Source organism: Ursus maritimus, unplaced genomic scaffold (assembly GCF_017311325.1).
Source record: "Ursus maritimus isolate PB19 unplaced genomic scaffold, ASM1731132v1 scaffold_3, whole genome shotgun sequence".
Taxonomy (NCBI): Eukaryota; Metazoa; Chordata; class Mammalia; order Carnivora; family Ursidae; genus Ursus; species Ursus maritimus.
In genome coordinates, this window is record NW_024425563.1 from 7286280 (window position 1) to 7299162 (window position 12883).

The 12883-nt window shown below is 38.7% G+C and overlaps 1 protein-coding gene across 13 annotated transcripts in view; it reads left to right on the forward strand.

Annotated features, from left to right (window-relative positions):
• EZH2 (enhancer of zeste 2 polycomb repressive complex 2 subunit) overlaps nt 1-12883 on the forward strand; it is a 55114-nt gene that overhangs the window by 15972 nt on the left and 26259 nt on the right. For 4 of the 13 annotated variants that reach the window (XR_005838457.1, XM_040643849.1, XM_040643852.1 and 1 more), the window contains exons 1-4: nt 1-16; nt 611-739; nt 9184-9362; nt 12706-12822. The exon at nt 1-16 is cut by the window's left edge and continues 42 nt beyond it. Coding sequence is in view for 12 of the 13 variants with exons in the window: in XM_040643849.1 (XP_040499783.1) it covers nt 670-739; nt 9184-9362; nt 12706-12822 (366 nt within the window). In the remaining variant the exon portion in view is untranslated. Of the gene's footprint in view, nt 17-610; nt 740-9183; nt 9363-11252; nt 11340-12705; nt 12823-12883 lie in introns of those variants that run through there. The other 9 variants (XM_040643850.1, XM_008697275.2, XM_040643851.1 and 6 more) reach the window with 6 other exon arrangements.

Here is a 12883-nt window from a genome sequence, read left to right on the forward strand (position 1 = left end):
GGCTGACGAAGTGAAGGTACAGCTTTATCTTCTGTGGTGCGCACCGCGGTTAAGGATCGCCCCCTCCCCCCAAAGATAAGTTTCAATTTGCAAGGGTCCATTTTCAGCCAAGGTCATAGTTATAGTAAGATAAATGAAGGCTGGGAAACCCACAGCCTTGATCTGTCTTAATTAACTTAAAGATGGTCCCAGGCACAGTAACAAGAGTGGAAAGATGGTGATCTAATGGCTGGTCAATCTGCTTCGAAATCACTGTCCTTTTAGTGTATCCTTTGTATTGCACGTGCAGATTCGGGACCCAAATATAAAGGAATGTGTTTCAGGGTTTTATGTTTCTAAAGTCATTGTGATTTTGTTTTTATATGATGTTAACAAAGGAAGGATGGGATGATTTTTCTGTTCCCCGCCCACTCTTACTAAAATAATAAGTGTGGTACTTTTGTGTTATTGGAATGTGGGAAACTACAGTTTAGTGTAAAATCTGTATGTGTTTGAAGGAATGCTCCTGATATTTTTGAGAAATCACTAGATTTTAACCTGCGTCAGAGATACTATGAATTTTCTAACAATGAACAATTTCTCTTCTCCTCTCCTTCATTTTTTTTTAAAGAGTATGTTTAGTTCCAATCGTCAGAAAATTTTGGAAAGAACGGAAATCTTAAACCAAGAATGGAAACAGCGAAGGATACAGCCTGTGCACATCCTGACTTCTGTGAGCTCATTGCGCGGGACCAGGGAGGTTGGTTAACTCACGCACTGTAGTAATTATCAGTGCATTCTGGTTTTTGCTGTTGCAATGTTGGTTGGTTATTGATAGGAAGTCATTCACCTCAGGATGTCCGTCTTTTTATTGCTCTTTCTTTTTCATGTGCAACTCTTAGTCGCTGCCTTAGGTAACACTCCTAGCTCTTCCTATAAGAGAGCTCTAGCGTTTAGCATATATTTTCACTGTTACCAGGTAGGTGCATAGATTTTTATGGGATTGTTGATTAAAAAAAACTGTTACGTTAAATACTCTTTAATGGCCTCATCATTTCATTGTTTAGAGCAAGGCTTTCTGACCCACGATTGTCTTTTTTCCTGCCCCTTAATTTGAATTAGGTATGCTATAAGAAATGTTTCCTTTTCATTCATATTCGTGGACTAAGAAAGTTATTTATTATTTGAACGTTCAAATTCTAAGGCTCTCGAAGAATTTTTAAATTCAGTGTCAAGAGATCAGAAGTCCTTTTTTTACAGCATTTTCTAAAGGAAGGCGGTAGATCTTAATCTTATTTTCAAAAGAAGGCAATAAATGTATGGCGGATTTTATAATTAAAAGACACATAAAACACAGTGGCAGCAAAACGAAAAGAAAATGGCAGAAGCCTGGGGCACCTGGATGGCTCAGTTGGTTAAGTGTCCTACTCTTGATCTCAGCTCAGGTCTTGATCTCAGGGTTGTGAGTTCAAGCCCTACATTGGGCTCCACGTGGAGCCTATTTAAAAAAAAAACAAACAGAAAATGGCAGAAGCTGAAAAACCGTATCGGACCAGTCATTAGGGTTTTGGGTAAAGCACTGCAGTGTCCGTACCTGTCTATACGGGGAAACATGGTGTAGGAGGTGGAGTGCTATTGGAACGGGCACCCAAACGAGGAGGAAGAGTGCAGTTCGGAGTTTACGTTACACCGCTCAGTAGATAGTTGTTTCTCTGAGTGCCTAAACACAGAAAGCATCTAGACAGTGGGATCTAGTTTAAAATACGTTTTCACTTGAGGAAATGATACTTACAAAAAATTGTAGGAAGCAGTAATCGGCTAGCACAGGAGACACGCTGGTCTCAGAGATGTCAGTACTGTCACCGTAGCGTGGTCCTGTGATGACCGTGAGCATGCTCTGATGGTCTCGATGGCAACACGGGACTTCATGTGATTCTTTTCATTTATTAATTTTGTCAGGTGACAGCTCTTTAAAGCTTGGGCTTTCAGTTGTATAAATATATATCGTATTCTGCTAATACCTTCTGCATCATCTGGGACAGGTCAGGGCCTACATATTAGAGGTAAATGACTTTATTAATACACTAAACGTGAAAGGGATTCGTTCCTATGCTAGTCAGAATGTTCTCAAAAGGGAGAAGGATGGGGCTTCTAAGTAATTCTTTTGAAAGTTTTTCTGGTGACCTTTTGGAAATTTTGAGGGTAAAGGAAAAAGAAACCTTTTCTTGTTCTCCCCAGAGGAATAAAGCATAGAGATCTGGAGAATTAAGTAGGCACACATGGAATACTTACTTTTTGCCACCTATCACGACTCTTCAAAATGCCACCAAAAGCCCATCTTATATTTATAAGTAAAAGTTAACAGCAGTAATGATTTCTGGCAATGTGCTGGGTACTCTGCACACATGAACCTCCGTTGATCTTTGTGATAGTTATCTTAGGCCTTTTTCTCCCCCTGGACGAGGACACTGGGCCTTGGAAGACTAGTCAGTTTGCTTGCTCCACTGATCTGATACAGGCCCAGAAGAGCACACTTTGCTCAGACACACTAGGAAATGAGTAAAGGTCCTTGTTTCTGTACAACTTGAGTTGTTCATAATATAATTTTAAGTACAGTTCATTCGAATGAATATTTACGAATTTTGCTTTTAGTTTTGTCAAATGGAAAGAAATCATTGAATGTAAAGATATCTAACTTTTTAATGTGAGTTTACGTGAGAAATTGTAAGAAGAAATTAGCATTGTAATAAGACAGAATTGTTTCTAAACTTAGTACCCCACGCAGGGTGAGGAAAACCATTTTCACAAAATAAGAGGGAATGGAGGGAAATCAGTCTCCGCCTCAGGAACTCAGTTTTTGTTGCATGGAACGGTGACCTGGTCAGGGCTGTTAGTTTTCGAGCTACTCTTGATAGCTGGTTCTGCTTCAGATGATTCATCGTTTACTTCTCCCACCTCCAACCCCCTTTAAAACCATCATCACTGACTTTTGGAAAGCTGAACTTTTATGTAGTTCGTGATAAGCTTTTTGGTGTTCTCACAATAAAAATAATAAAATTTTAGGATTGAAAAGGACTTTAATGATCTCCGTCTAGTCTCCTTATTTTGCAGATGAGGCTGTATCCTGTTTTATTCTTCTTCAGTTTGAGCATTCCCAGCTGTATGTCGATTTCTTTTATATGCTTTAAAAGTTGGAGTCTGAAGTAGGTCAGAAGCAGGAGGATAAATAAAAGTTAGTGTGTTTTGCAAAGACTTTCCTAGTAGTAGGCTTGGCAGAAGTTCAGACTGCAGTGTTGGTCCAAACACCTAAAGTCTGTGGCTTTCAACATGGGGAAGTGCTGTTATAACATTGTTTTAATTAACTGCTTATTTTTATAAGCCAGTCCTTTGTAAGTGCTGTCTTCAGTTTAAATCCTTTGCGGTATGAGGACCGTTCAACGACAATTTTCAGTTTTTCACTCAAGTCTTATACTTTAATCCCTTCTGTGCGTGTAAAGTAGATGTGCTCAGTTTTAAAATGACTGGTTTTTATCCAGGTTGTTTTAGTGAAGAATGTCTGACAAAGGTCGCACTCCCTGATCTAACGGAGTGGCCGCTGTAGACACTGACTTCAGATCAAGGAGCCCTGCAGTTGAACTTAGAGACGCCCTGTCTGTAATATAGTGCATTCTTCATGTGTGTTTCTAAGATACTTGTGGGTATTTATTTTTTGGTGTTGAGGTTACAGAACCTAATCAGTGTTGCCCATAAATTTTTATACAGAATATGTCAATATTTTTCTTTTTAAAAATACTCCTGAATTCTTGAAGACAGTGGCAGTGTGTTTTATGTTTATTTCCTTTGCTCTTCAGTCAATCTCTTTAAGGAGCAGTCACCTTAATATCACTAAGTGATAAGCACAGACCAAGGGATGCACACCGTATTGACAGAGTATGTGGCCGTTTATAAAAACCATTGCTTCTAGTTGACTTTCGTTATGTTGTCTTACCAGTAAAAAATTTTATCTTCTGTAAGTCTTCACTGTTCTTCAGTGTGTCTATTTTTCCAGTTTTACTGAAGAAACTGGTTTTGGAGTTACTCTCGTAGTTCTTATGAGTGCATTTCATTTTGTACATTTGTCCATTTCCTGCTAAAAACCAGATGGCACTTTCCTTCATTGATTCTTCATATCAAGATTTTTATTACCTGTGTGTATTATGTCTGAAAGAGAGGCTTGCTCAAATGATGTCTGTCTTGTAGGCAAGTGGTTTGATTGGTTTAGTAATTTAAAAATACCCTGCCAGTATGCATTTCTAGATTCCCAGGAGAATTTAATGTTCTTGTAGGAATTTTGTGTCTTGTTTACTAATGAAAATAGAATTTTTAGTGTATATTTAAATGTGGGGCTTCTTCAGGATGCCTAACACAGCAGCATCATTAGAAAGACATCATAGTCCTCTCATTTATGAAGAATTAAAACATTTTAATACATCCAGGTTTGATCCTCCAAGTAATATTTGAAGTGACTATGAGTTCATCATCTATCATTTGATATTTGCAAATTTTTTTGTGGGAGTGGTAGAGAGGCTTCTATCAAAATAACAGAATGTAAGTTCTTTTATATGTTTGCAGTTAGGACTTATTATTTTTATTGAAGGAGAAAGGATAACATTGTCTCGTTTACATGTAAACACTTGATTGCAGTGTTTGACTCCTAATGGACTTTCCTCAGTTAATTGTAAATAGAAATTTGTTACTATTTGCAAAGAAAAAATAATACACTAGTGTACCCAATATATAATTTAGTGCTCTTAAATACACTCTGAACTTTCAATATAGTTACGTGCTTGCTTTTCTTTGTAAATTTCAGGATTGTAGAACCAGTAGGTGTAGATTCTCATGAGCCATTTGAGCAAATATGGCAGGGAGCCAGGTCATTTTTCTCATGTCTTAGAGATAAATGGATGGTTCTTAGTCTGAACACAGCCATCCTTTCTTGGAAACTAGTTCCTTGAGGCACCAAGTTGCTTACTGTAGCTCTTTGCCTTTCTTTAACCATTTATTGGTATTTATTTGGAGAGTTGAGTCCTGTGTTAACTCTGCCCGTCCTTCCCACCCACATAACTTTTCAAATCACTGTAGCCTTAGCTTCCTTTCTGGCTTTCTCTAGGCTGAAATAGAGGGAACATTTCTTACATGACCATAAAGGAGGCTTTCCTTTTTTTTTTTTGAAAGGAACTGATGTTGTACATGTTCTATGCTTTTCCAAGAGGTCATTTAAAAAAAATAAAGGTCACTTATGATGTTTGCAGTTATATATCACTGTCATATTAAATATATATCCTATACTTGATGTCTGAGTTTATTTTTTAAACTTAAGATTCTGTATTTGACATTTGTAAATTTTTCAAAAATGTCAAATGTTTATTTTGTACACCTAATAAACCAGCAGAAGTCGCTTTTAATTTGCTGTTTTTCTCCTCGAACATTGTGTATATAGTTGGTGTTTTTACATACACGGATAGTCAGCTGTTTAACTGACAACAAAGATCAAGATCATTGATCAAGATCAAAGATCACTGATCTGCAAAGATCAGTTCTTTTCCCAAAATGCAAAACCAAAGTTTGACAGCTACTTTAAGAATAGATTGAACCAGAGGAAATGATTGTTTAGCCTGCATTGTTAAAAATTGTTTATTGCTCTGAAGAAATAAAATTTTATTAGACCTAGAACTTCTAGAATAACATGGATTGACTTAAACTTACTGCTTAGGATTCTGCTTTATCTTCTCTGACTGGATTTTGTAGAAGAATGTTACCGGAGTACCGTTTGGGGAGGGTTGGGCAGATTTCATGAGCTACCTTGTATTGATTGATGCAGTTTTATACCAGGTCATGTGAATATCTGTTGGGTTAATGAAACTGTAATTGTTCTCTTCAGCTGAAAGGCCATCATTGCAAAATGACTCTTGAGAATTCAGATTACACTGAAATATATAAAATAGAAGGCAGAAGTTCCTGTAGTGTAACCCCTATGATTTTTTAAATTTCTCATCTCTTTTTCTACATATAACATATTAATAATGATAATATATATTGTATTTCGAATGATTACTGCCCAGATAAAATGTGCCTGCCAATTTGGGTCATCACTTAAAAAAAAATTTTTTTTGTGAGTATAGTTTACACACCCTGTTACATTAGTTTCAGGTGTAGGACATAGTGATTCAGTTTCTCTGCACCTCGTGCTGTGCTCACAAGTGTTTACACCATCTGTCACCATACACTGTGTCAGTACTATTGATGATATTCCTTAGGCTGTGCCTTTTATTTTTTAAAATTAATTAATTAATTTGAGAGAGAGCGTGTGAGAGCGCGAGAGTACACGGTGGGGAGGAGCAGAGGGAGAGGAAGAGAGAGAATCTCAAGAAGACTCCCTGTCAAGTGCGGAGCCCAAACGGGCTCCAGCCCACGACCCTGAGATCGTGACCTGAGCCGAAGCCAAGAGTCGGCTGCTCAGCCAACTGAGCCACCCAGGTGCCCCTGCTGTGCCTTTTGTTCCTGTGACTTAGTCCTTCCCTAACTGGAAACTCTGTCTCACTCCCCTCCCCCATTTTGCCCATCTCCCCACCCCCTGCATTTTGGGCCATCACTCTGCGGCCTCTGTCCAGGTCCTCAGTCTCTAAGAACGCAGTGCTTGATACTGCGAATATACCATCATTTACTGCCCTGTTAATAGAGGCACATGTAGGTTTTTATTTTTGTACTTTTGCAGCTAGTATTTCGGTCAATACCCTTCATCTACATCTTTGTATCTTTGAGTAATTTTTTAGGAGAAGTTCCTGGAAATAAAATGACTTTGTCAAGAGGATATGCATATTTAAATTTTTATGGATATCACCACAGTGTTCCCCCCCAAAGATTTTCCATCTGTACCCCACCAGCTGTTCATGTTAGTGTCTGTTTATCTCTGTTCCCAACGCATAATATCAGTCTCTTGGATCTTTGTCAGTGTGATAGTTAAAAAGTTATTAGTTTGTTTGCTTTTCATTACTCGAGGTATAAAAGTTTCTGTTGTTTGTTTATATTTCATAATTGGCTGTTAGGTGTTGGATATGTTAAAATTAAGTTGGACTGTTTCTTAGGGTTTTTAAGGACTTTTGTATATTATTAAATATTCATTTTTAAATCATGTTTTACAGATCCTCCCATTTTGATGTTATTTCTGGTATATTTTGATTTGTAGAAGTTTTAAATGTTTACATAGTCAAATTAGAATTTCTTTTGATTTCTGTGTTTCTAAAGGCTCAGATGTAAAGATTATATACATTACCTTTCCATCTTCGTTTAGTTGTTTTCACTTATCAGGAATTTTCTTTGGTATAAACATGAAATGTTTATAAACATAAAATTTTATAAACATAAAAATGAATGGGGATTTGGTTTTTAGTATTTTTCTATTTATCTTTCTAGTTGTTGCAACACTGCTTAGTAAATAGCAGTTAGAAATAACAGTTAGAAATCTTTTCTGCAAAAATTATCAGACTTGGCTGACCTGATCGGTGGTCCCCAGTCTACCCCCTGAGCAGATCTACCCCCTGAGCCCGGACTTGGTGCTTCCCCTCAGAGGCCATGGCCTGGTGCCGTCATTGGCTCTCTCCACAGTAATTCGCACTGCTCCTGCCCTGTCGCTGTCAGCCCACGCGGCGCCTGGAAGCGCGGCTTCAGAACCAGCACGCTGCTGCGGCTTAATGGAAACCAGGGGCTCCAGTAGTACTCGGTCTTCCATTTCTTTGTTTCTGCTTTCTTTTGTTTTTGTCTTTGTTTTTTTCAGGGACAGAAATAATCCTATTTCCCACTCATAGGACTATTCTTGAATTAGGTGTTTGAGTTTGCGTGGCTCCAGTTAGCTGCTTCATGTGTCTTTTGGGTGTTTTGTAGTTTCACCAAAATTTGCGTATTAGCTATCGTTCAGTTTCTGGTTTCCAGTTATTTTAGCAAAACTGCAGATTATGGGGAGCGATTTAATACAGCCCCTTCTGACCCCAGACTGCAGTGGGTTTTCCCTGTGCGTTGGGTTTTAATAGAATTAACTAGGTTGATATGTTTATGGTTGCTTTCATTCGGGATTAGGCTTTTGAAATTAGGATGCAGGGAAGAGTTTTAAGGGTCTAAAGTTCCTGAAATTGCGTTCCAAATGTTCTGTGTTCTATGTTAAATGCATGTGTGCGTGTGGGGGGGGGTTTCCTCCTGATAAGAAGTGTAAGAACTGACACTTCGAGGATGCTATCTTTCTGTAACGTGTAAGTGAACTCAGAAGCAAGAGCCCTGTGTTGCAGGTAGTTTCTTCCTCCAATCTGGGATGGCTCTGTAACATATTTAACAACAAAAATGGAAATAATTTACAATTTGGTTATGAGCCACTCTTTGATTCCTTAGCTCCAACACCCTTGATTAGCTGCTTGTATTAAATATGTCTGTGTCATGATCTGATGAGGAATTTTTCTTCCTGGTTTTTATTTCTGACCATCTTCCGCTGGAGCCTCTCGTGTCTTGTACTCTCCCCTTCTCCTAATCAGCCTCCAAAACCTGGTTAGGAACTCATTCTGTCTAGCTTCTTTTGATCCAAACTTGGTAGTTACTCATTCCAGTTTTTTTCCTTGGGACTTCTTCAAATAAAAGCAGTCTGAAATTAAATTATATACACTATCATTTTCGCCAGAAGGGCTAGCTTAAGATTTGGCTGTGTTATCTTTTCTCTCCTGTGATTTTGAGGAATAGAGGCAGTTTCAGAAATCATCCTCTGCTTTTCTCTAGAGTTTAGGTGGCAGTTGATGCCTTCTTTCCTTCCTTAGGTGTAAGATGGTTCCTTACTGTTTTTCCTTGGAAAGGCTGAAGAATACTAGACAGTATCAACAGTTCATTGTGTCTCTGGCATGAATTAAATGGACCAACCAGTATCCAAGAATATTTTTAACTTGGCTAACTGACTGTATTTTTTTCCCCCCGCTATACGGAAGTTGGACTTCACCCTTCTGATGTTAAAGATTGTTCAGAGACCAGATGGCCATGGCTATTTTCCTTGGGGATGTCCCACTGTAACATGGGGAGTCATACCTACCTCGTAGGGTAGCGGTGGATTTTAAAGAAGTTAACTTTGGTAAAGTCTCTAGCACAGTGCCTGGCACATAGTAGGGTGTGTTAATTTCTTTCCCTTCCCTGCAGGCCATTCACCTGCTCTTCCCTCTACGATTTTCCATAACACAGTTTTTACTTGGAACCAGCCTTCTGCCAAGAGTCTCAGTTTGGTTGTGTACTCCTACAACTACTATTTTTGGCTTGACTTCCCTCTCCAGCTCCCAGTGGTCCAGCCACACAGTCGCCTATTGTACCAGCTGGTTGATGTAAGTCTATCCATCCTCAGAGGAACCCGGTCACTTACCAGTAAGCTGTGTTTCTCTGAAAATGTAGCATCCTTGATAACAAATAGAGTTTTTTTTCCTTCTTTACCATTGATGATGAATCACCTGTAATGACTTCCTTGTGTGATCCTCAAGTAGGAACGAGAAGTGGAGAATTTTATTTGTTGATGTAGGTCTCCTAGTGAGTTCCTGAGTCCAGGACAGTTGACTGATCAGGTAAAATGCTTTGGAGACCCATGAGGTCAAAATCCTTTTCAGTATTCTGAGTGATTTAAGACTTAATTACATAAACTGTCAAGGATGATACATTTTCAAAGAAAAAAAAGTTACTGGTAAGTAACTGGAATTTTTTGAGTAATTTTCCTGTTAAGTCAATAAATAAGAATTCCCAAACTTGTTTTACCAACAAATGCTTTTGCATTTGAATATTATTTTATAAATGAAGGAATATGGTTATTAGTTAAGGTTAATAGTTAAGGAACGGGTTAGGTTTCTAGAGATACTATACAGATAATGAGGTGGGTGTAAGCCTTCAATTTTCTAAGTAGGTGCTCTCTTAGCTTTAAAGAGAAATTGGAGTGAAATCTCCATTAGGCAAAATCAGCAAATGTAGTCTGTTCATTCCAGAAACATTTTTTGAGTGCCTACTCTTTTTTGAGACACTGTGCTGAGTATCATTGCGAGACAGAAGTAAAACCTCACTGTCTCAGCTGCTTTTGCCCTCAGAGAGCTGATTTCTGGCCCCTTGGTGACTCTCATAGGTCTCAGGGTTGAGATGATGGGTTCTGACAGAGGTGTGAGGTTGGAGGTAGTTCTTAGTGCTGCAGCCTTGGCCTTCATACTTGTGTGCTTCTCTGAGTTCTTTCTGTTCGGGGGAAAGGTCAGTGGACCTCATTCAGTAGATTCAGAGCATTTTCTGTATCCTTAGAGCAAACAGATGAAGCAAAGTCCCTCCTATCTGGTAGTTGAATGGAATATTAAGCTGTCTAGCCTTAAGTACGACCTTGGGTTCAGATGTTAAGTAAAGCAGGTGGATAAGTCAGAGTTGGAGAGGCAAGACGCTCTCCCTCACCCCCACCAAGCTCTGAAGGAGGCTAATCGTCAGAATTAAAGCCACGGTATTAATTTACTTCCCTGTACAACAAAACCCCAAAACTGTATACTTTTTTTGGTAAGAAATTACAATTACTTTGTACTTAAAATCCCCGGACAGTGTATAATACTTGATTCAGTCATTATGAGTGCTCCTGGCCCCACAGTTAGGCTGGGAGGAGCAGAGGTGACTTGGTAGTAATAGGACTAAGAGGAGGGCCTAGGGGAGGGGGCGTCTCTGGGGCAGCAGCCCGTGCACAGCTGTGCTTGGTCTCCGACCCTGCGAGCATCTCAAGGGCAGGAGGGCAGCACAGAGATGAGGCATGTGGGTGTCGGAGTCAGACTTAGGCTTCCATCCTGGCTTGGTAACTTCCTCCCTTGCTGACTAGGCGGGATATTTAACTTCGTGAGCCTCAGTCTCCTCCTTGTTTGTGAGGTTGTGACCCTGGAGGCTGAGAGGAGCAGTGGTTACGATGATGTATACAAAGCACTTAGCACAGTGCCTGCAACACAGTACGTGCTCAATAAATGTTAACTGCTGTTATTATTGGGTTATTGGACGGATGGATGAAGAACCGTATCCGAGATCAGAGTGCGGAACAGGGAGGGATGGTGGCTCTGGAGTATTAGTGAACTGTTCACACCTTCTCATTTACTTGAGCTATGAGCTTTCTAGTATTATTATCTTTATCTTGGCCCTTTTGGAAAGCAAATTAATGGATTAATCACTGTCACAGTTCTTTCTAACTACTCTTATCTTTAAACCTTCACTTCCACCAGGAAGGAACTATTTTCTGCTGCAGTGACTGTGACCATTGCAAGATTGTCCCCCTGGCCTGATGAGACGCTGAGGGCCAGGTGTGGCCTGTAAGCCAAAGATTTTCACTGTAATTTCACCAGCTCTAGTCCTGCTATTTTTAAGACCTCTCAAATAAAAATTAAGCCTTTAATAATTATGCGTGTGTATATATATGATTTTTTGTTTCATTTTATTCCTTCAATTCTTCTTTTTTGCTCTGTTTTCACTGATTGTAGATTATGAATAGATGTCCAAGGGTATTTTTGAGAAGGTTCTTGGAAGCCTGATAATTGGGTAATGGTACTCTAAGAAAAGCTGGATTCCTAGACAGGCTAGAAAGTGCTGTGGTCACTTGGGCACAATTTTTACCGTATTTCATAGAATCAAAGATGCAAAATTTTGAACATTTTAACATCTGAAGCTAGAATGCATCTTAGAATTGCTGTGATAAGAAAGCATTACGTTACAGTTTAACTGGCAACATTATTTTCTCACTGATGCAGAAAGTAATGGAATGCCTTGAAATTGAGGTCATCACAGGTTGGATGAAATACGGTATTTCAAGAGAGTAGATGCACTTAAACATTCTAAACATATGGGATCGGGGCAGTATGTGTAGTGGGTAAGAGCAGAGGCTCCAGAGTCAGACTTTCTTTCTGGGTTTAAAATTCTAGCCCTACCTAATGGATGACTTTGGGCCAGTTACTTAACCTTTTTTTCACCTGAGTTTTCTCACCTGTAAAATGGGGACTAAGAATTAGTCCTCATCTTACAGTGTTGTCATGAGGACAAAATACGGTAAGACCTGTAATGTGTTTAAAATAGTGCCTCGCACATAGAAAGTGCTTAATAATATTAGTTATTAATTTAGAGATTATACTTTTACAGAATGGATATGAGCTTCTTTTGTTGTGATTGAAACTCAGATCTGTTATTACCCTTCATCTTTGTTTATCATCTGATAATATCAGCAAATGATGCTTGGGTTTTTTTTAAAGGGAAGATAAAGATAAGAAAGGTGAACCTAAGAGTTTCCATATTCTTATTAAGTGAGATTTAAGAGGCATGTTTGGTATATATAATATTATTCATGTGGTTGAGATGTAAAAGAAATTAAGCATTGAGCTAGGAAATTTATAGTGAGTTAACCTGAGGCTAGCAAATACGGTTTTTGATTCTGATTGATACTGGTAAGTATGAGAAGGGTTCTTGGAAACTTTTGAAAATTTGCAAAATCTGAAGCATTTTTTTCACCCTAAGTAAAAGAAAGTAAGAAGGAGAGAATCCCTCATGGTTTTTAGGAACCTTGTTGTCTTAGGTAAAGGAATTTCCTTTTCAAAATTATCTTAAGTGGGCAGTGTCCCTTTGTAATATGTTGACAGCTTAAGGTCGTCCTTTAATTCTTATGAGTCAATTTTATTTTTTCTGTTCTAGTGTTCAGTGACCAGTGACTTGGATTTTCCAACACAAGTCATCCCATTAAAGACTCTGAATGCGGTTGCTTCAGTCCCCATAATGTATTCGTGGTCTCCCCTACAGCAGAATTTTATGGTATGTAAATCATGCGTCATCTGCTTACTTGATAATCACTTATTTTAAGTAAAACACAATT